This window comes from Phalacrocorax aristotelis, chromosome 1 (genome assembly GCF_949628215.1).
Source record: "Phalacrocorax aristotelis chromosome 1, bGulAri2.1, whole genome shotgun sequence".
Classification (NCBI taxonomy): Eukaryota; Metazoa; Chordata; class Aves; order Suliformes; family Phalacrocoracidae; genus Phalacrocorax; species Phalacrocorax aristotelis.
In genome coordinates, this window is record NC_134276.1 from 98,818,670 (window position 1) to 98,839,687 (window position 21,018).

The 21,018-nt window shown below is 45.8% G+C and overlaps 2 protein-coding genes across 16 annotated transcripts in view; both read left to right on the forward strand.

Annotated features, from left to right (window-relative positions):
* Positions 1 to 12,093, forward strand: part of C2CD2 (C2 calcium dependent domain containing 2) — a 42,834-nt gene extending 30,741 nt beyond the window's left edge. The window contains exons 12-17 of one of the 2 annotated variants that reach the window (XR_012661571.1): positions 76 to 203; positions 1,339 to 1,651; positions 7,010 to 7,750; positions 8,170 to 8,302; positions 9,234 to 9,349; positions 9,617 to 12,093. Coding sequence is in view for 1 of the 2 variants with exons in the window: in XM_075099520.1 (XP_074955621.1) it covers positions 76 to 203; positions 1,339 to 1,651; positions 7,010 to 7,236 (668 nt within the window). In the remaining variant the exon portion in view is untranslated. Of the gene's footprint in view, positions 1 to 75; positions 204 to 1,338; positions 1,652 to 7,009; positions 7,896 to 8,169; positions 8,303 to 9,233; positions 9,350 to 9,616 lie in introns of those variants that run through there. The other variant, XM_075099520.1, reaches the window with a different exon arrangement.
* Positions 12,094 to 14,721: 2,628 nt separating this feature from the next.
* Positions 14,722 to 21,018, forward strand: part of PRDM15 (PR/SET domain 15) — a 43,942-nt gene continuing 37,645 nt past the window's right edge. For 7 of the 14 annotated variants that reach the window (XM_075099355.1, XM_075099397.1, XM_075099404.1 and 4 more), the window contains exons 1-2: positions 14,722 to 14,841; positions 19,954 to 19,999. In XM_075099355.1, coding sequence (XP_074955456.1) covers positions 19,963 to 19,999 — 37 coding nt within the window. In that variant the 5' untranslated portion in view covers positions 14,722 to 14,841; positions 19,954 to 19,962. Of the gene's footprint in view, positions 14,846 to 15,540; positions 15,636 to 15,836; positions 16,566 to 19,953; positions 20,000 to 21,018 lie in introns of those variants that run through there. The other 7 variants (XM_075099362.1, XM_075099377.1, XM_075099474.1 and 4 more) reach the window with 4 other exon arrangements.

A 21,018-nucleotide genomic window follows, 5' to 3' on the forward strand; every position in this document is an offset into this window, starting at 1 on the left:
AAACTCTGCCTCTCTTTGCTCTTTTTTTTTCTCCTGGTTTTCCTTCTTCCCGCTGAAATAATGCTTTCTTTTCAGAACTGCTGGTACTGAATGGCACCGATCCTGTTGCAGAAGCAGCCATCCGGCAGTTAAGCGAGTCTGCAAAGCAGAAGCTGAAGTCTCCTAGAAAGAAAAGCACCATTATCATATCAGGGGTGTCCAAGGTAGAGCAGAAAACAACACTTATATTTAATGCTTAGTCCTGTAAAGTCTTTGCTCCACTGAGTGCGACACTAACTTGACATGCATTCTGCTGTCTCCCATTCAGCAGTCTCTGCAGGATCTAGGTCTGTGTGCCAGTTCATTTCAGTAACTGTTTCAGATTAAACCAAATCAGGCTGGGTTTGTTGGGGAGGGTTTTTGGTTGTAAAATCTGACAGGCTGACTAAAAATGCATGGTATCCTTGGATGTGAGTGGGATGATTAGGGATTTGGGAAAACCAATTTAGGTGAGAACAGAGGATAATTAGTCTTTCTCTGTGTTTCACCCATGGAGGGAAGATACACAGAAAAAATGAAAGATTTTTCTGGGTTTTTTTTCAAAGTTGTTAAAACCCTGTGAAAAACATCCTAGTCCTCTGGGCTCTGTTCCAGAGGAAGGGCAAACAGAAGACACTTTCTCACATGGTATATAGCATTCCTCCAGACTTTCTTCATCCACAGCCTCAGTCTCCCATCTGGTGCTTGGTGCCTGCCTTTAGTCCTTTCCCTGCAGGCTGCTGTATGGACATTGGCTGTCAAGTCTTCCTGTTATGCAGAGGACCCCTAAAGAGCTCTGAGCGAAAGCCAAGTCAGTGGGCATGGATCCCCTCATGATCACTCTGCTGTGCTGAGGCAGGGGAATGAGGATCAGCTGCCACAGTGATGGATGTATCTGCTTGGGAAATTGGGACACTGGGACTGCGTGGATTTGTATTTAGCTGATACAGATGCCAAGAAGTTCTTCTACAATATGAAACACTTTGATGTTTATTTTCTTAAAGACCAAAAGATCATTGTGTATGCATGCTGATACTTCGTTACAGCAGCACATGTAGGAAGGAGTCCCATTATTAGCAGTGGGGCCGGGGATAGGTAGGAGGCATGTACTTAAATATTTTTTTCCAAGTCATTTGGCATTATCAAGATTATTAAAACTTGCCTATATGCTCCTCTCCTTTAGTGGAGCTAAGGAAGCCTCACAGCCTGAGCAATGCAAGTAAAAGTGTAAAGAAGAGAAGAGAACTTTTGCAGGAAGGCTTGGGTTTTTTTCCAGCAGAGCGGCTTGCGTCAGTGTTGTCTCTTATTTTCACTGGGCAGATCTCTCTATCTCAGGACAGTGAAGCTGCACTGATGATGGACTATGCTGCAGCCATGGACAGCTCCTGCAAAGAAGTAAATCCACCCACTGTGGAGGAAGCTGCTGGAAAAGTCACCTCTGATGAAAACCTATCATTAGGTGCTTCAGAAATAGTACCTGATACTGACCCACAGCAAAGTGCCCATAAGGCTTGGGGTTTGGAGAATGGCAGCCAACAGTGGGACACCAGCACGCTCTTAGACCAGACCTGTGAAGAAATATCTGGGAGCTCGTTAAGTGTTTCAGAAACTGGGAGCATGAAAAAATCTAAAGGTATGTGCTCCTTACCTCCGCTATAGTGAATGACTGCTTTCTCTGTGTAATTGGCAGCGTTGTGCAACACTGTAGTAGTTTGTATTTTCTTACTGATTTTTGTCCTTAAGCTCCTGGTGATTGTGGGGTTGGTTCGAACTGTCTTACTAGCAACCGTAAAGAGTACAGTCCTCTGGCTCTGCAGGACACGGGCAGGCTCTCTTACACTCCCCTCCATCAGGAAATGGAAGGGCTCATCCTTAGAAGTTGAAGGGCAGCTCACTAAGCCTGACTTAGTTATCTGGGAGAGAAATAACTAGCCATATTGTCAGTTCCTCGATTAAAACCGTGTTCTTGTAAACAAGGACTTGTGCTATATTAGCCCCATTACTAATGTGAAAATGGCAGAGTTCCATGGCTGCTTTCTGATATGTTTCTTTTCCTCCTTCACATCTCTAAGCACTAAAGCGTGTGTTCAGGAAGCATCACGGCTAAAACAGAAGTACACCTGCTCTTAACCACCTTGTGAAGAGTTTGTCCATTTTCACTGATTTCATTGATACATAGTTTGCTAAAGAAAATGGAATAAAGGATAATTTAATAAGTAAATAAAGGGTCAGATTATTTTGCTTATGTAGGTACACACCTGGATAGCTGCAGTTTGAAAATGTCTTAGGATTCTTTGTGTTTCCTTTATAAATCCATTAACCTCTGAGGCTGTAGTACTAGTTTGTGGCTAGGTAGCAAACACAGGGGCTGTTAGGAGGCCTGATAAAAGAGCCGGTGCAGTGGACTATGCCCTGAACAGGTGGCACACCAGTCTCATGGGCTGCATGTTGAAGTTGCAAAAATCGTTGTATTTCTCAGCCATATCCATCCCTCTTTCACTTTATTATTTTCTATTCTTTCTTTACCCAGAGATACTGTAAAATGGCTTACTCAAAACCTCAGTGTATTACCAGATTTTTGTAATCCCCCCACATAAGGCATACACTGGACCTCTTGCCAAGGCTCTCCCTTAGAGCATCGAGGTTTTTTGGTCTTCTTGCAGCTGTGTTGCTCCACCTGGTAGGGCAGGATGGTACAGCAACAATCAATTTGACACAGATGGTCAGGTATTGGAAAGGTTTGGGTGCGTCTGGGGTGGGAGTGGAGGATTAATTGTGAAGATATGTCTCATCTGGAGCATGGAAAAGGTTAGGAAGCCGTATGAGATTTTGCAAAACCTCTGGGCTCTTCTTTAACATGTTATTCTAAAACATGCAAGTGGAAGTTTGTATGTGAACTGTGGCGTAGTTCTGTTTTTCCCTGTGCAGTATGTTGCAAAGAGATAAGGCTTCTAAAGATCCTGTTTACACAGTGTAGTACAGAACTGCTAAAAAGTGCTAAGTATCTCTCACATTTGAGAGTTGCCTCATCTTGAAAAAATATTTTAAAAAACACTCTCAAACCCCTTTCTTTACACACAAGTCTTGCATCTCTACTTTGTCATAGCTGAGTAGCATTCTATGGAGTGAGATAGGAACACATTTCCGCATTTCCAACCCCCTGCTTTCAGTTAGCTTTGACTAGTTCAAGGTTTCTGTTTTGTCAAATACTTGCCCTTTAAGAAAAAAAAAAAAAACACAAAACCAAACGCAACAACAAAGAAAATCTCAAAACCCCCATACAAAACAAAACCCCCTGTGCTTTAAAAAGCGTTGTGTATGGTGTTAATGTCTTAAAGTTAGCGCTGTCTCTTTTTTTTTTTCTACTCTTGCATATTTTTCGTTTTTACCTTTCTGACTTCCTCTTTCCCTTTTATAAACTTAAGAGGACTACTATGCCAACCAGAATTAATTACCTACACACAGAGTAAGTTATTTTTGTCCTTTTTTTTTTTTTTTTTTTAAGAAAATGTAGCTTTACAATGGTACACTCATTGTAAAAACTGAAGCAAAACATAGTTTGGCACCTGTTTTCTTCTTCCCCCATCCATTTCTTTCCTCCCTCCAAAATTACCTTCCTGTGGTCAGGTGTCTTAGCAGACAAGTCTGCTGTAACAGATCATTCTTCTGGTGGTCATGCTGTCCTGGTGGGTGATGCAGAATGGACAGCAAGAAAGGCTTGGAGGGGTGCTCTACATTCCTAATCTCTCCATCATGCACGTTCCTGTAGTATCTGGTTATCAATTAAACACCTGCTCATGCAAACCATGTGTGACCCCGTAACTGTATATGCATATTCAGAATGCTTTCTCTAAAACCTGCTGCTTACAGTTTTCTAGATCTCTCTTCTAGCCTAACTTGTAGAGCTATGAGGACCTTGGCAGGTATTTAAAAAAACACCTGGATAAAAACTGTTTTGGAAGTTGGGAAGGAATGGAAAAATCAATCTCTGTTTGTATCCCTGTAGATGTGCAAGGAAATCTTTCTTCATTAACAAAAGTGAGGTTCAGAAGTGATCCTAGCCCCACAAGCGTTTTTAGAACACCCTAAACTAGTGCACAGGAGCCTATGAAGACTAGTCAGTCTGTACAGCGCTCTTGACATGCTCTTCTGCTTATCTCCTGGTGTTAGGGGCAGAGTTGGCATATGGATCCTGTTGAACTCAAAGTAAGCATGCAAATAGCACGAGCACCGCCAAGCTTGTGATTTGCCCTACCCTGCCGCCTTAGCAGGGGTGCATGCCTCCACAACAGCTGGAGCCACTGTCAGGCAGCACGTACTAAACTGGCTAGAGACCAAAGGGTGGCAGCGGGGATGTGGCAAGCTTCCAGGCAGCAATGACTTCAGTACCTCCAAAAACCCAGAGAGCTTTCATGTCAGGGGGGCTGCTGCTTGTGCTGAGCCTGGGCGGCTGTCAGGGAGGCGCCGCCTGCAGTTTTGCAGCTGAGCGGCTTGTCCCAGGCCACCGGCACCACCTTTGCAGCATTCTCGGTTCGGTTCTATTTCCTAGCATGGGAAATCAGTCTGAACGGATAGGACTAAATAGCTGCTTACAGATAGACTCTTCTGTCTCTCCTGTTGGCACAGCTTCAGCTGCAGCTGCCAAGATTGCTGGGCAGAACAGCTGACTGCTGAAACAAAAGCCACACAGCAGCAAGGCCTCATCAATCCCCCCCAGCCTTTGCATATTAACAACTGTCAGTGCCATGGGGTTGAACACTGTTTCTGTTATGCTGTTGACAACAGCTTGAAGTGGTACTGCCTTGCCAAAAAGATAAATCAGGGCATGATGGGAGAGCAGTCAAGGTTCAAATCCATGAGTTCCTGTTGCTTTCAGCTGACTTCTGCCTCCATTCCGTCGTGCTCTGTGAGAAAAGTCTCAGCAGCAGCAAGATAAAACACGCTAGAATATCCTCCCCGGTGCTGAGCACTTAGTCCTTAAAATACAAAAGTAATAATCCCAAGCACCTGTTTGTAACTGCTCCAGTCTGAACAAAGAAGCATCTGGCTGCGTGCAGACAGAGCTGCCATGAAATACCTATTCTGCAGCTGTCGCTGTGCAAAACGACACGCAGCTTGTGTCAAGTCCTTGGGGGACAAATATGTAATTCTAGCGATTGCACAGTATCGCATGAAAGAATGAGTCTCTCTGTTGCTTTTTGTATCCATTTGCAGTGGGATGAAAAGCAGAATCAAGACCGTGCAGTGGCAGGAATTAATAGCTGAACTGAGAAACAATAAGGAAACCTGATAGTTGGGTGGGAACCAGGTGCGGAAGCTTTGCCAGGGAGATGACTGTCTTCACGTACTAGTCTGACTGCCAGAAGGCTCCTGTGTTGGCTTGCTACCTGGGTCCTCCTCTGCTCAAATTGGCTCGTGCCACCTGAACACCACCACTACCCAATTCTGCACAAAACTATTGCTATTTTAACATTGGGCTGATGTACTGACCAGGCTGAGCATTGCTGGTAGCTTGGAGCAGTGTCCCTGTCAGCAGCCACCGAGCTGCCTTACACATCAGGCGCACGTGTGCACATGGAAAGGGAAGGTGGAATTTGGCAGAACGGTGGCTGCAAAAACAACCCAAGCTTGCGAAGAGGGAAGAGTGGCTGGTGTTGGCAACGTGAGTCCTGAGTCCCTGGTGAGATGGCAGCTGCAATTGCCTTGGCTGCGTAATAGGTTTGACATAGGATCAAGGGAAGTAATACAACAAATTAAAGCAACCTAATTTACCACAGAAGCGATTTGAGCAAATTTCTGAACCTATTGGAAGCAGATGTAATATTATTTTTTATCTGCTTGAAGTGAATTGCTCTTCCTAACAGGATTTTAAAATAGCAAATGCTTTGTGATTGTTATTGTAGGTGGTGCTACCGAATTCGTGTAGAATACATGCTGTCTGGCTTGTATGGGCCTACTGCATGCAGGTTGACTGCCAGGTGCTGTTCTCCAGCACCAGCAGTGTCCTTCACCTCAAATTAAAACGCCACCTTCCTGTTGTGCATCACAGGCTAATCTTTCTTTTTCAGCTCCTTTGATCTCTGAAACCACAGAGAGTAACATTACTTCCTCTATTTCATTCTTTTTATAAAATACTCTGTAATTTTATTGTATTGGAAAGATTGGATATGCCTGTTTGACATGTGAGAACCCAGTGTACAACCCACACCGAACGCTGTGCATGTGTATGTTTGAACACCACCATAGCTTTCAGAAGAGCGTTTGAAACTAAAGTGTAAGGAAGGAGACTTCCACAAAATGTGTGGATTGATTTCAGAAGCTGAAACCAGAGGATTAATATTTGATTGCTCATAGGCATGTTTTACAGTAGCTTTCCTTCCTTTTCAACAGCATAATTTCTGAAAGAACTGACGGAAAATTCCTTTTTTCTTGAGTGCTCCTCTAGCAGTATATGTGACTTTCCTCTCCTGAATGTTTCTGCTATAACTGTACAAGTGTGTGTCAATGCATAGCTCTAGAACTACCACTGCCTGTCATGATTCAGTTTGCATGATACTTGCATGGAATGAGGAGAAGCAGAAAAATACATACTTCCATGGAGTCTGAATTCCCTAGTGGTGTTCAGCTGGGAGAGAGCTGGATTAGCAGCGGGGCAAGGAGGATTCAGTAGCATGTAGTGTATGTGCGTGTGCCCCTGGCTGAAAGCATGACGACTGCTCACATTTGCCAGTATCTGAAATCACTTACTCCAAGGTGCAACTCGTACTATTATGGCCTCTAGGTTACAAACCGTCAACGTTCTTGCTTTAGATTCACCACGCTCTTAGCTTTCTAACATTGTTCGAATAGTTACCAGGGTGATGCTTAAACTGGAAACGTTAAGACCAAGGCTTTTTCAGCCGTGCTGCAGTTACTGTTAAAGCTGAGCTCCTAGAGGAAAGCAGTCTGTTCTGTCTAAAGCGTCCTGCACCTCTGCTGTTTGCTTCCGCAGGTGGGATTTTGAAAAAAAGCGCAAAGCTCTTTTTCCGACGGCGACATCATCAGAAGGATCCAGGAATGAGTCAGTCGCACAACGATCTTGTCTACCTGCAGCAGCCACTGTCAGAGGAAACACGCAAGAAGGGAGGCACGCTTTCACGTATTCTGAACAGAAAGCTCCTTTCCAAAAACAAAAGCAAGAGCAAACTGAATGGTGCTTCGGCAGAACCCTACGCATAAGACTGAACGCTCTCTGACGGGATACTTGCACATCAGTTGACCATTTGTTTACAGAGCAGAACTAGTGAATACACATACAGCTGATGACTTGCATAAAATGATATTCACTAATGCAGTGGTTCAGGAATAAACAGAAAGCTTGTCTTTTTATTTTATTTTTCCAGAACGCTTTTTCTCTCTGATTATGAAGTTGCTCCTCCAAATACAAGCAGCGCTAGTTGTAGCATGACAGCTTTTGGAGGACCGTGTGGTTTATTGTAGATGATGAGGGAGGCTGGGGAATGGTGCAGGTGGGGAGGACCTGCGTGAAGCACCTAGTTTACATTAACAGGGAGCTAAGAAGTGAAACACCGTACCTGCTATATGACTGAACCACTATCAAGAGAGAAGATACCACTGTGCTTCCTTACTGCAGCCTGGAATAGTAGCAATGCAAGTCTCAACTTGTTTTTCTAGTCAGGCTGAAAGGGAAAAGAGAGACCCAGATCCAGTTTGTATTGTAATTTGGAAACGGGTAAGTTTTCAGAAGCAGAACTAAAATGCGGATTAAGATAGCCTACTGTAATAACTGTAGCCTGCTGTAATAACTGCTCAGTCCATGTAGATGGAGAGATGCCTTTGATATTAGCCATAAATCAATAAATTATGCAAAACTTAAACTAGCATATTGTTTAATGTTCTCTGCATAAGTTATGCTTAAAAAAACAAGTTTTTAAAAGTCTACTGGCAAACAAAATATTTACAAATTCTTATATGTAGCTTTTCTTCCCTGTGTGAGAAGCCACGTTGCTAATGCAAAAACCCATCGTAGGGGCTCTAATTCTTTCTCCCAAGTGCTTGTTAGACAAATATATTAACCATCATATCAAATGCAAAGCTAGGAGCAATAAGTAATGTACAGAGCATATTTAACCTTATAATGCTTTTCATTAGACAGCTTGTTTTATTTGCCAAACGCTTACTGAGATCTTGGAAAACACAGCTGTGAAGAGAGCTTTTTAAAAGCTTTTTAAAACAATTCCCTTAGTTGTCTTTCAGCTTCTTGATCTACCAGTGTTGTCATGAGGTAAGTGGTTGGTTGGGTGACTTTTTTTTTTTAAACTATTTTTCCTCATTAAATATTGCAGCTGGCTGCTTTAAATTAAAAGGAAAAACTGATGACAGTAGAGGCATAGTTCTTGTTTTGGCTACTAAATAGAGTAAAATGTCAGTATTTCACAGGTACCATCTTTTGTGCATACCTGTACTTTTCCATCATCTGCATTCCAACTGAGGACAAAGGACCAAGCCTGTTCTCTTTAGCCAAGAAAACCATCCATTCCATCTAAATTACTGACGTGAATGGATGATAGATTTGTGCCTGCTTTACCAACAGTGATTCCCCCTCCCTCCTTTCCTCCTCTTAAGACATCCAACACTTTGGCAGATATTTGGGCTTTCAACTTAACCCATTCTTCAAAAATAGAAAGTCACTGAAGAACAGAAACACATTTCAAAACTTCTGATGGACTCTAGATTCCTTGGTAAATACTTTTACAAGGAATATAAAAGTAGAGGGCTTTTAGTTTCTTTTTTGCCAAGAAAATATTAGAAGAAATGAACTGTCAAAATCTTTTAACGGAGCCTGCTGTTTAAAAACACTCTTTTATGTGTAACCTCCTAAAATCACTGTAGGTAGTAGAACAGTCCAGACTATCAAATAGGTGTGCATTTAAGTATGCTGCTTATTATGAAAACACTTGAAGGCATTTTAATAGTCTATATTTTGAAAATTGGTTACAAATGAGTCTTCTAGAGCTGTAATGTGCTTAAAAATCCCAGTTCAGTAATACAGGTTTGTCCAGCTTGAATGTGCTCTAACGTTTTCATTTATTGTTACTTGAATACAAAGTAGAAGTTAGGTTTCTTTCTTTGTTCTACAGTGCTTTATGATATGAGTGTTATAAACCCTGGTGTTATGTTCTCTCAACGTACACTTTTTCCCTTGACTTTACTAGGAGCTCTTTGCATGACAGGGCAGGGTTGGGGGTCAAATCCCTGCCGTGTTTTAAATGCCCAGTCTTGTTTGCTGAAGGAGAAAACCACAACTGGTCACCAAGTTCAAGAACTCAAGGTAAGACTGAGCTCCGTGGGTAGGACCCCCTTACAGTGAAAGCAAAGAGCTGTGGAATTGGGAACGTAAAGGGAGGACATAACACTACTTGAAGTCTGCTTAAAGTACTGAACTGGGATTTTAGTTTACAAAAGCTTTATCACGTACTCTAGAATGGGGTGGAAGTAACACTGAGTAACTCGCAGAATACAGCGGTAGGGTTTGCTTGTAGCTTGCCCCAAAGAACAGATACACACTGAAGTGGCTTTTTGGTTCCTCTTTCTTAAGGGCTTGGTGATTGCCTGAATGCATGTCTTGATGGTGGGAACAAGAACATTCTGTACTGCAAACTGTGAAGCTTTGGGCTCGCATATATTGAGAGAATGGATTCTTAAGATGAGGAAAGCAAGTCATTTGGGGCAAAAAGGGAATCTTGTTTTTTAATTGCCTTCACTCCTCAGGAAAATACACATCATTTGGTTTGATGTTTGACCTTCTTATCTGGCTGGTGTGTTCCTCGCCTCTTCCTACTCCTCTACAAATTATGTCCTGTTGTAAAAACAAGCTGAAGTACTAAACACAAAGAGACAACTGTGCTGCTCAGTCGTGACAACCCCAAAGGCCCATAATATTGAATCCCATTCCCACTTTCCGAGACAATTAGGTTGTCACTTAAGATCAGGAGATCTGCATATGCACGTTTTTTGTGTACTAGTACTTAGGTCAGTGTCAGCTGGGTCCTGACAACCAGCAGGAGCTATGCTACAGGTTTGCGTTGGGAAGACCGGATTTGTCATCCGGTGTAACTAACACTGCAACATATCCTGTCAGGTGCTGCATATTTCCTGTGCAGCTGTGTGAAGGATGCTGGAGGGAATCATTTTACTCTTCTATGTTTTTCAATCTTCATAATTTTAATAACTACACATTTAAACAGTAGAACAAATCTCTGCATTATATTACACAGAAAACTTCTTTTCTGCCTTACAGTTTACTTCAGAACAATAGCTTGGAAACAACCTGTGAAATCTTTTTTACTTTTTGCCCTTTTTCTTACACTTTTGTGTTTCTGGATGTTCTGTACAGCAAAGAAGGCATGGTATTTATTTTATGAGGACTAAGAGATGAAGGCTTACTTTTCCTTTCTAAAGAATTTTTCTGCCCATAATTGAACCTTCTTAATCTGTGTTTGTGATTTGTTTTGCTTTATGGCGTTCTAGCTTTCCATTTGCCTTGATGGAGACAACCTGCATCCTTACCTAACCAAGATTTGCCTTGGCTTTAGTGAATTTTGACCGAGGAAGGAATACAAGAGTTAAATTTATCTTCGTAGATTAAAGCAATAAAACTACCTAATATCTCAAGAGTGAGTATAAGCTAGGTAACTTCCTTAAAGTGACTGAGATTATGTTAAAAGTCACTTCAAAGAGGAGGGAGTCCTTTATTCCTAGGTCACCGGTATTTCACATCCAATTCACCCCAGGAAGAAACAAGAGTCATTTCACTCCTAACTCTATATGGAACTTGTGAATCTTAGGCAGCAGGAAGAAGAAGGAATGCCATAGTGGAAAAAAAAGTTCATATTATTTAAAAAGCAAAATACCTTTGGCAAACTTCTTTGACTTAGCGGACAGGTCATAAACTGTGCAGGCATAAATACTGGGCTTTATTCTTATGCTTTCTGTTAAGATTTTCTTTTTCCCTTGCTCTTTCTTTCTTTGGGGGAGAGGCTGGGGCTCCAGGTCATACAGACCTGCAGTTACTGTCTGCCTCTTGAGAGCACTTGGCTTCCAGCGCTGCTTTTTCTGAGGCATTCTATTGCCTGGCAATGATAACCAGTTTTGAGGATCTGTGAAATTCTGCAGCATTTCCTGGTACTGCATATCTTCTCGCTGGTTCTAGGTGGTTTTCAAGTGAAAGCTTTCTGCTGTGTATTACTTGTAAAGTTTTGGTGTTCTTGATAGGCAGAGTATCATAGCAAAAAACGAAGTTGACTACTTAAAATGCTACCAAATGCATACGGGGAAGGAAAATAAGAGTCTTGCTCTTGTTTTAACATCTTTTTCAGCTGTGGTAGCTCTAGGTGTTAGAAGGAACAAGACCTCTATAAAAAGTGGGAGCTGCATGGCTTTTCCATTTCAGTTTATTACCGTTTTTGAATTTTAGAGCTAAAGTTTGTGGTAAGTGCTTATCCTGGCACAGAATTAAGTAGACCGTAGCTCTGGACTAAGACTTTCCCAGTGTGAGTGGGAACAGCTGACCTTATGCTTTGACCTCCACAGGACCTAAGTGGATTTATTAATGTGTTTAAAGTCAGCATATGCTTCTGTACGTTGCTAAGCCACAGCCTTTGTAACAAACAACTCAAGATGAACTATGTAACAAGGGTGATTAAGTTAAGGGTGAATAATATCATTTCACTCAGGATATCCAAACTGTTACTATACAAGATGCTGGCATGGTGTGCAAATAGCTGGGAAGGATGGGTCTGAGGTCTTTCCAATACTGTAACTCTGTATTTCCCAATGATGTATTCTGCTTTGATACTCCAGGTGGGGTAAAACATTCTTTTTTTAGCATTCAGTTGTGATAGTCACTTCTTCTGTGGTGGGTTTTATTTTTTTTCCCTGTGTGTGCACAAAATTAAATCGGTGCAATTAAGTCGTCTATGATGTACAGATTTATTATATACTAAAAAGCCTGAGGATTTTTTTAAAGAAATAACTGCTGCTGTACATACAATAAAAGCCAATTGTCTGTGTGCAGTGTGCTGTCCTACATACCTAGTCAGCCAAGCATAACATGGTTTTCTATTCTCCTTCACTAATTTGTCCTGTTGCTTAACACAGTCCATTTACCTGTTTATTCAGGAGCAGAGTTCTCCACCTACGCTGTGCTCATGCTGTGGGTTGTTTTGGATGACCCCAGCCATATCAGGTAGCCCCTTCTTGTTCCTTGAGAAATGGCCTGAAACATGGGCTTGGTGGGAACCTAATGGAAGAGGAATTGTGGAACTCATTGTAGTTAGTTGTTATTTTTTCTCTCAGTTATGTTGTATTACCCTGAAACCATTTGTGATTTGGGAGGCAAAGAGGGAGGAGTGTTAGGGCCTAGATCCTATATAGAAGACACCAGTACTATAATGAGCACAGCTTGGGAAGAAGGTTCTCTTGCAATTGTTTTACTGAAAAAGCTAAGTTCTAAATTAATGCTATCACAAAGCCCTACCAGGCTGAGGGGGAAACAAACCAAACCCACCAAAAATACGCATTCACATGAAAATAGCTACAATAGCATTTTTATTTCCCTTCCCAAAGTGAGTGCTGGACCTTCTTTTGCAAGGAAATTGTATGCTACCTTACTGGGAGTTACTGCCTGCATTTCTGTGCCTGTTTATTTCACATTCCTGAAGTGCTTAGCTGAAATTTCCTAATAGTCTCCCAACATACCATTTTACTTTTCCTTCCTGCTCTAATCTTGGGTGAGGTTTTTGTAACTTCTGTGATGCCATTCATGTATGCTAGCAAAAGTGCAAGACCTATCAGAGCGAGAGCAGGAATGGATGTAGCACTAAGTCTGGCAGCATACTCTTCCCTCCAGTTCATCATTCTTAAACCATGAATGAAAAAGATTTTTTTTTTTTTCCTCATCTCTCTACCCCAGTGAGCCTGGTGTAAAATACAAGCTCACAGTCTGATGTTAACTCTGCAGACAGTAGGAATACTGACAAAAAAAAAAAAAAAAAAAAAGGAGTAATTTTGGAGCTGCAGGATCCAAGCTTACATGCATTGTAAGTCCAGACTGCTTCAGCTAAGAAACATACAGATAACTGTTCTGCATTAGTTAATATTTATTCTGACAAAGTGAATGCACGTTAAGTAGAATAACCAACCTTGTGCACTGGATGCTGGAGAAACCTAGGCGGAGGCCCAAAGACAGCATTGTGAAGGTGAATGCACACTGAGATGTACCGGGAAAGTAAGTAAAAGCAGACTACACAAAACTAAAGGCCAGTAGGCTTCGATCTTTGAAAAAGCAAATGACCTGTACGTGCGCTTGGGTCCTTGAATAATACCCCTTACTGCTCCTGTGCTCATTGAAAACTTCTGGTGAGTCGTTTCTAAAGAATAAACGGTTCCCCTCCTTAAATTAACAGTTTTGCCAAGAAGCAACATTTTCAAAATTGAAATGCTGCATTGTTTCAGTTTACCCAAGCACTTAACAAGAAGGGAGTCACAATACTCTCCACATATCCGTCTTGAAACTGGATATTTGTGCTGAAGGGGACATGGGATGGAAAGGTGAGAAGAGAGCAAACATGCCCTTAGCCAACTGTTGAAGGTGTAGCCGTGAGAAGAGCACATCTGGAGAGGACAGAGCCAGCACCTGCTTTCCATCATCTTTGAATCTTCAGGGGTGCTCGCACTGCAGAGACTGGCTGGCCGCACCACAGCAGCAGGGAACACAGCACAAGGCTTTGGGTGGGGAACATGCCATTGTAGGTGACACTTCTTACCAGAGGAAGAGTTGGGGCATCTTGATTGAATACAAAAAGCATTAATTCTTGGCCCTGGCCTCTGCCTCTGAAGGGGCATTGAGAGTGGACCTCTCAGCTGGGAGAGCAGCGAGCACCGCAGCAACCCCAGCTGGCGGTTTAAAACCCCTTGAGCTGAGGGCACCGTGCCTACGTCCTTTGCTTCCTGGGCACCAGGTCTCAGCGGTAGCCTGCGATATAAAAAAACAGGCACCACTGTTTGTTCCTCAGTGGTGCGTGTGGCCGCGCTCTTTGCTATCCAGCACGGCGGGGCGGGGCCCGGGTAATGACCTGGTAACGCTGGGCTGGCGAGACTCGGGAGCGTTGAACTCCTTGGGCTCAGGGAGGCTCGGGTACAGAGGAGACAGGCATTTGTTCAGGCCTAAACTGGGGAAAAGTCCTCGGCTCCCCGGGCCCAGGAGCCCTCCGTGCGCCCGACGCAGCGCTGCTGCCCAGCCTTGCCGCCGTTCGGCGGGCGGCGCGCGGGTCCCCGGCCTCCCGGCTGGCGCTGGCCAGGAGGAGGGGGCGAACACCCAGGTTGTGCAACCTGGGTGCTCGGCCGAGTTCGGTGGCAGTCACCTTCTTCCTCCTCCTTCCCCTCCTCCTCCCCGGCCCGGCCGGCGGTAGGGTGGGGCCGGCCGGGAGGGGGCGGCCGCCCTTCCCACAGGTGCTTGTGCCTCGCTGGGGGGACCCCAGCGGCGCGGAGCTGAGGCTCTGGCCGCCGCCGCCGCCGCCGGGCAGACCGCTGCCCTGCGAGGGGCGAGCCAGGGCGATGTGGGCGAGGGGCGCCGCCGCCCGCCGTCCCTTCCCCGCCCGCGGCCGGTGCGCGGCCCCGAGCCGCCCGGCCCTCCCCGCCGCCGCTGGACTACACTTCCCGCCCTCCCTTGCGGCCGGCCGCGCCGGCTTCCGGTGGTGCGTGGTTTCCGGAGCGGATCGGAACCCGGAGTCCGGATCCGATCCGGGTCTGGCCATTCCCCAGGCAGGTAACGCCGGTTCCCCGCGCTCCCGCCCGCCGCCCCCTCTCTCCTCCCCGCCCCGGCCCACATGCGGGACCCTCCACGCGGGACCCCCGCCCCGCGCAGCCCGGCCCGGCCAGCCGCGCCTCCCCCAGCCGCCTCCCCAGGGCGCGCGGGGCCGAGGCGGGGGCGGCGGCGAGGGTTGCCGGGGGAGGCGGCGGCGGCGGCTGTGGCGGCTTCGGCCCCGCCGCCTCCTCTTCTTCTTCCTCCTCCTCCTCCGCCGCCGCCTCCTCCACGCCGCCTGTTCTTTGTTACAGCGGCCGCGCCGCGGCGCGCGGAGGGAGGGCAGTAGGGAGGGGGGGCGGCGAGGCGGGTCCGAGGCAAAACCCGGCGGAGCCGCTCCCGGATCCCGGGCCGGGGCCCGCCGGTCTCCTGGCGCCGTCCCGCCGCTCAACCCCGGCTGTGCCGGCGGCGGGCGCGGGGCCGCGCCGAGGCCTCGTCCCCGCCCCGCGCGCACAGACCCCGCGGCGCCGGGAGGCTCCGGCCACGCCGCCGGGCTGTGTCTCGCTGCGCTGCCGGCCCCGCCGGGGCGGTGTGTCGGGAGGGCTGGGGCGGCCCCGCCGCCGCCGCCGGCGGCTTAGGGGCGATCCGCTGGGGCGGTGTGATGGCGGGGCGGGGGGAGTTGGTGTGTGTTTGTCCTTCCCTCCCTCCCCACAGGCAGGGCTGGGCCGGTAAAGTCGGCGGCGCCGGAGGGTGCGGGCCCCGTGAAGGAGACGACCGGCAGCCGGGACGGGGGGAGCGGGGGGGCCGCTTCCAGGTGCGAGGGCGAGATCCGAATGGGAGAGCTGGGGGGGGTGGGGGAGGAGGTAGGTCCGTAAGCGAGCACCGGCACCGGGCCGGCTGGCGGCTCTGCCCGCCCCCCGCCCGGCTCTCCAGGTGCCTGCCCTCCGGGAGAAGGGGCGGTGTGTTGGTTGCAAGGCGAAGGGGTGAAAGCCCCGGCCTGCGGTGCTTCGTACGCACGGGGGAGGTTTCGTGCAGCATGCTCGTTTTCTGTGCGCAGTCATTAAACCTGGTGCGTACATCGTTCACCCTATATCGGGTGAACGCGATCGGGGGAAATGTTGGAAAGGGCGGGTGGCACAAAGTGAACGCTCTAATACTCTGTGCTCCCCCTAACTGGTACTGAAATTGCTCCCCTTCTCAACAATGACTGATAGAACGGTCATAACTTCTTAGAAATACGAGACCTCACTGTAGCTTATCAGATATTCTGCCAGATAGTTTCCGATCACTTTGAGCAGTAGCACGAGCTTGCATTCACGTGAAATTATCATTTTCATAATAAAAAAACCAGGGTATTTTTAAGGGCATTCTGCTCGCACACATGTATTTCCCCTCCCCATCTGCTCGTGTTTGCAAGTTACTTGTTCGCACTAGTAGCAGCCCATTGTAGAACTTTAATGGAAAACTGAAGAAAGAAGAAAGGGAGACTTTCATTTACTTTGTTGGTCATTAAATTCAAATACAGGTTTTTGGGGATTGGGTTTAGTTATAAAATCTTGTTACCTGTTTTTTTAAATCCATTTGCCAGGTCAGAATTACTCAGCTTACAGCTAGTGCCTAATTTCTTTCTTCAGTGGTTCACTAGGGGAAAGTATCCTTTTACACCAGGTCTTACATTTTTTTTGATAGCTTATGGCCCGAGTGTTCCCTGACACGAACGCTGCACGTCATGTTCTGCCAGCAGGTACGTGTGATGCTGCAGGCCCTCAGTGTTTTCATCTGGGTTCCCTTGAGTTTCAAAGCATTCGGAGGCCCGTGTTGCAGCTGGGGTTTGTGTGCTTAGCTGGGTGCCCTACCCTCGGGCACAAAGTCTCTCAGTTAATTATACAAGCAGAAGATTCTGGGTTTCTGCTCTCTTTCTGCAGTCAGAATGAGACCTTCTACCTGTGGTCTAATTTCTTCTGTGTACCTTTTCACCTTATTATTCACTGCTTAATGATTGCTCTCTGTTTTATTAAAAAAATCTGGAATTCCCAGAAGCTTTGATTATCTCTGCAAGAGAAGAACGTAGTTATGTGCAGTAGGATGTGTGACTTAACGAAATATTTTTCTGATATAAATGCTTGAAAAGAAAAAAAAAAAAAAAAAGAAAATCAGACATGTCCCAGAACATCAGCAGATGAGGGTAAAAAACTCTGAAGTTTGTCTTCAGTGCCATCCTGTGAGCTAGCGTGGCACTTTGTGACTCCGTTTACCAGATGGAGTGGGTGGCATAATGTCATTTATTTCAAAAGCTCTTGGGAGATACAGTTGAGATTTGTGAGGAATTTTGAAGTCTATGAGTGAGAAGTAGTATGTGTTTGCAAAGCAGAATTGTTAAACCCGCTTTCATGCAGTTCCTCCTTTCCTACGCTTTCTGTAAAGTAGGAAGGGGAGGAAAAAAAGACCACGCAGGAATTTGTAACAAGGTGCAAATACTAATGCAAGGTAGTCCTCTTTTTGCACCTGTGTGTTGAGGTGTGAGTTAATCTGATACATAATATGTCACCCATTCTTGTTTATTTCAGAGCATGGCAGGTCGTTGTGCTGAGCGTAGGAAAATCGGATAACGAATCAGAAAATTTTGTGATGTGGAAAATGAAAGTATTTATTACCAAAATGACAATTACCCTAATGCAGAAAATGGCTGAGATGTAGTGTCCTTATCAACTACATGAGGCATGCTTGCCTCATGAGGGACCTTTCCAGTTTCTCCCCATCACCTTGAACAACATTTATGCTACTACGATTTCTCCGCCCCTTAGTTGCTATTCTCATCTGACAGCCCCTCGAACAAGGCTGACATTGCTGCTTCTGTAATGCCGCATGCCATCAGTCTGCTGTTAGGGAAGAATGCGACATGGGAAAGTCCTAGAAGGCGAATGCCTTTGACGAGCAGGTCGCACAGCAGTACTGCTGGTCTTGCTGCACTGTGTCCCCTGCGTATCTGAACCATTGACCAAGAAGGGTATTTGTTAATTCAGCTGTATTTAGGATTAAAGTCTTCTCAGGACACAAACTGTCATAAAAATGACTGGGTGTATACCTCTTGAAGTAGTGCAGAGCATCCACAAAATATCTTGGTTAAAAAGCAAAACAAACCTTTTTTGACATCAACCTACGATGCGCTTTTTGTGGTTTGATTTGCATCCATATACTCTGGGTTTCCCTAAACGCCTGTTATATTATTTACAGTGCTTTCAGGAAAAGAGCTTTTGGGAAATTCCTTGAATTGCTGCTCGTGCTCAACATTGGGCTTTTGTATAAATGTTTTAAGTGTTTTGTTAGATGAGTTTAATCCCCAAAAGCCAGAGCCAAGGAAGGCCTATCTTGTGCCGCAGATGGGCAGTGCTGGCCCCTTACTGGGGGAGCAGGTTTTAGGAGGGATCATGCTGTTGGCATTTGGTGAAGCTGGGGAGGGTTGTGGAGGAATGCCAGGGTGCCCAGACTCATTGACCAAAATCTTGCTTAGGCTGTTGCCCACAGCAGCAAGATCCCTCCTGCTGTGACCAGGAGCCCCAGTGACCAGGTGTCCCTTTGTATCCCCATCAGTTGATGTGCTAGCTTTCCACCCAGCGCATCTCCCTGTGGTGATGGACTGTCCTTTGCTAATTGGGAGTAGCCTGTGGATTGCTGAAGGAACCTGTTTGCTGCTTCTGGTGGAGGCTTGAGGCAGAGGGAAGCATGGGTGCAGCTGGCAGCTGCGCATCAGACATTGCTCCCTGGCACATGCAGGTGCCGTCATGGTGTCAGCAGCAGACTTGGCACAAATATGGAGTCCTTCCTGAAACAGCAAAGGGGGTTGTGTGGGACAGGGACTTCACTTGTGCTGAGAAGTCAACAGAGCCAGTACCTGTGCAGAAGTAGCTGCTGCTCCGGGCTCCAGCCTGAGGCATATTTTCAGGGCCCAGCCAGGCAGAGCATATGATGCATTAGTGTTCAAGAGTAAACTCGTAACGGGGACTCCTGTTCCTGTGCTGATCCTGAGTAACAGCTGTGCTTGTACGTATCTTTAACTTGGATTTTGTTGTTGTAGTAGCAAATGCTTCATCTCTTTTTGAACAAGGCTCTGCTAGCCTGGTGTGTCTTCGGTCATGTTTCCCCTCCTCATGTCTTCCTCCCTCTCACAGGTTCAGTCTCACACTCTTTCCTATTCTCCTCCTGACCAGTGTGCTTGCTGTTTCTGCAGCCTCCTACTAGGGCATTGGGAAAATTGCTATTTGAAGAGGAGAGCCTTTTCATGGTTAGAAAAGGGAAAACCATCTTCTGGATCCTGCTTGTGTCGTGATCTTAGCCATACGTAATCAGACTACTTGCCAACCTTAATTTAGATTGTCTAGACATTGTGAGGAGCAATGGATAGCGTTTATGCAAGTTTTTAATACATACTGCCAAAACTGAATTATAAAAGTGAATATAGATTATCCTTATTTTATGGGTGAAAGCAAATTGTTGAGTTACCGTTTCATGGAAAGTCAGTGACAGAGACAGGATTTGTTTTCCCACATTTTCTGCTGCTTGTACCACAGTATACCTTTGCCTTTGGAACAAATCTTTGACCATATCTACGGTTTTTAAGTTCTTAGGATTATTGTGTTTATTAAATAAGTAATACCCCTTTCAGAGATAACATTTTATTGAACAGTACCTTAAAAATTACACTGAGCCAGATAGGCCTTGTTTCCGCAGTGGTGGCTGCTGGCCTGGATTAGTCCTCTGGCCCTCCTTGTTCTGAAGCTCCACAGGAGCTTATGGCAGGGGGTGCAGGGACACTCAGGAATGGCTGAAGGTTGGTGAGGGGAGGGGTGGGGAATGGCATGAGACAGCACTGCCTCAGAGAGAAATGCCTGTGAACCTACAGACACTTAAGCTTCTTGGAAGTTATTTCAGCAATATATGTAATGATATAGCATTCATTGTGGGATTTTTAGCAACTGTAATTTCTTTGACTTTCCAGTGATACTTCTGCAGGGGCAGTAATGTGTTTGGGTATGCTCTGGGTCAGCCAGCATCATTACTCCATAAAGGGATGTTTCAGTAATATGGGAAGTAAAAGTCACTCAGAACTAACTTCATGTTTTGTATTTTGGCAGGTTTAAAAAATGGCTGAAGATGGCAGTGATGAGACTGTGTTTATTTGTAAGTATTAGAAAGGAAAATTACCTACTTCTCATTATGTGACTTGTCTACCCAGAATGTTTGAAATTAAAGACTAAAACAGACTGAGTTTTTATTTAGAAAAGTACTTATGCAAAGGAATCTCAAACAGCTGAGTTTGAGCGGAGGAGTAGAGAGAAGGTTGCTAATTATAAGCATACACATTCTTCTGGTTTTGTTGGCAAACACACAAAGAGACCCTGAACATGAGTTAGCAGAACAGCTTTTTCGTGGTTGAAGTGAGATTGAAGGCCTAACACTAGTCTAAGTCAAGTCCTTTGTTTATACAGTCAGCTTTAGCAACCAGAGGTGTCTGTGGGGAACTCTGACCTCTAGCCTGAGCTGAACATCTGCACCTCGACAGGAGGAGGATATGGCTGGTTATTCTTTCTGGACAAGCCCAGTTTAAGATGCACCGACTGCCCTGACAAGTCTCACTCATGGCATTCACTGCGTTTTCATAGAACTGTAGAATATCCTGAGTTGGAAGGGACCCGCAACAATTGTGGAGTCCTGGATGTACATAACAGACTGGGGAACGAGAGGCTGGAGAGCAGCCCTGCGGAGAGGGATCTGGGGGTTCTGGTCGACAGCAAGTTGAATATGGGCCAACCGTCTCCTGGGGTGCATCAAACACACTATTGCTAGCCAGTCGAGGGAGTTGATTGTTCTGCTCTGCTCTTGTGCCCCTGCAGCAAGGCCTGTGCTTTGTGCAGCTCAGCTTTGTGATCTGCCTTCTGTGTAACCCTGTGTGCCAGACTGGGCTCCGTGACCTGGGATCTGGACTCATGGGGTGATGGCACATGAAGAGAAGCTGCAGGGTGGTATGCCCTGGGAGTGTGGTGGGCAGAGTCCCATGCCTGATGGAGCTTGGCTAGTAGGCTTGTTTCCCAGTGGCATACTAGCCCTGCAGTCTCCCCTTTGTCACCAGCCTGGACATGCAGGATCTGGTGTTACAGTGGAAAAAAAGAGATGTACTGTCTGCTTACCTACTTGTATGA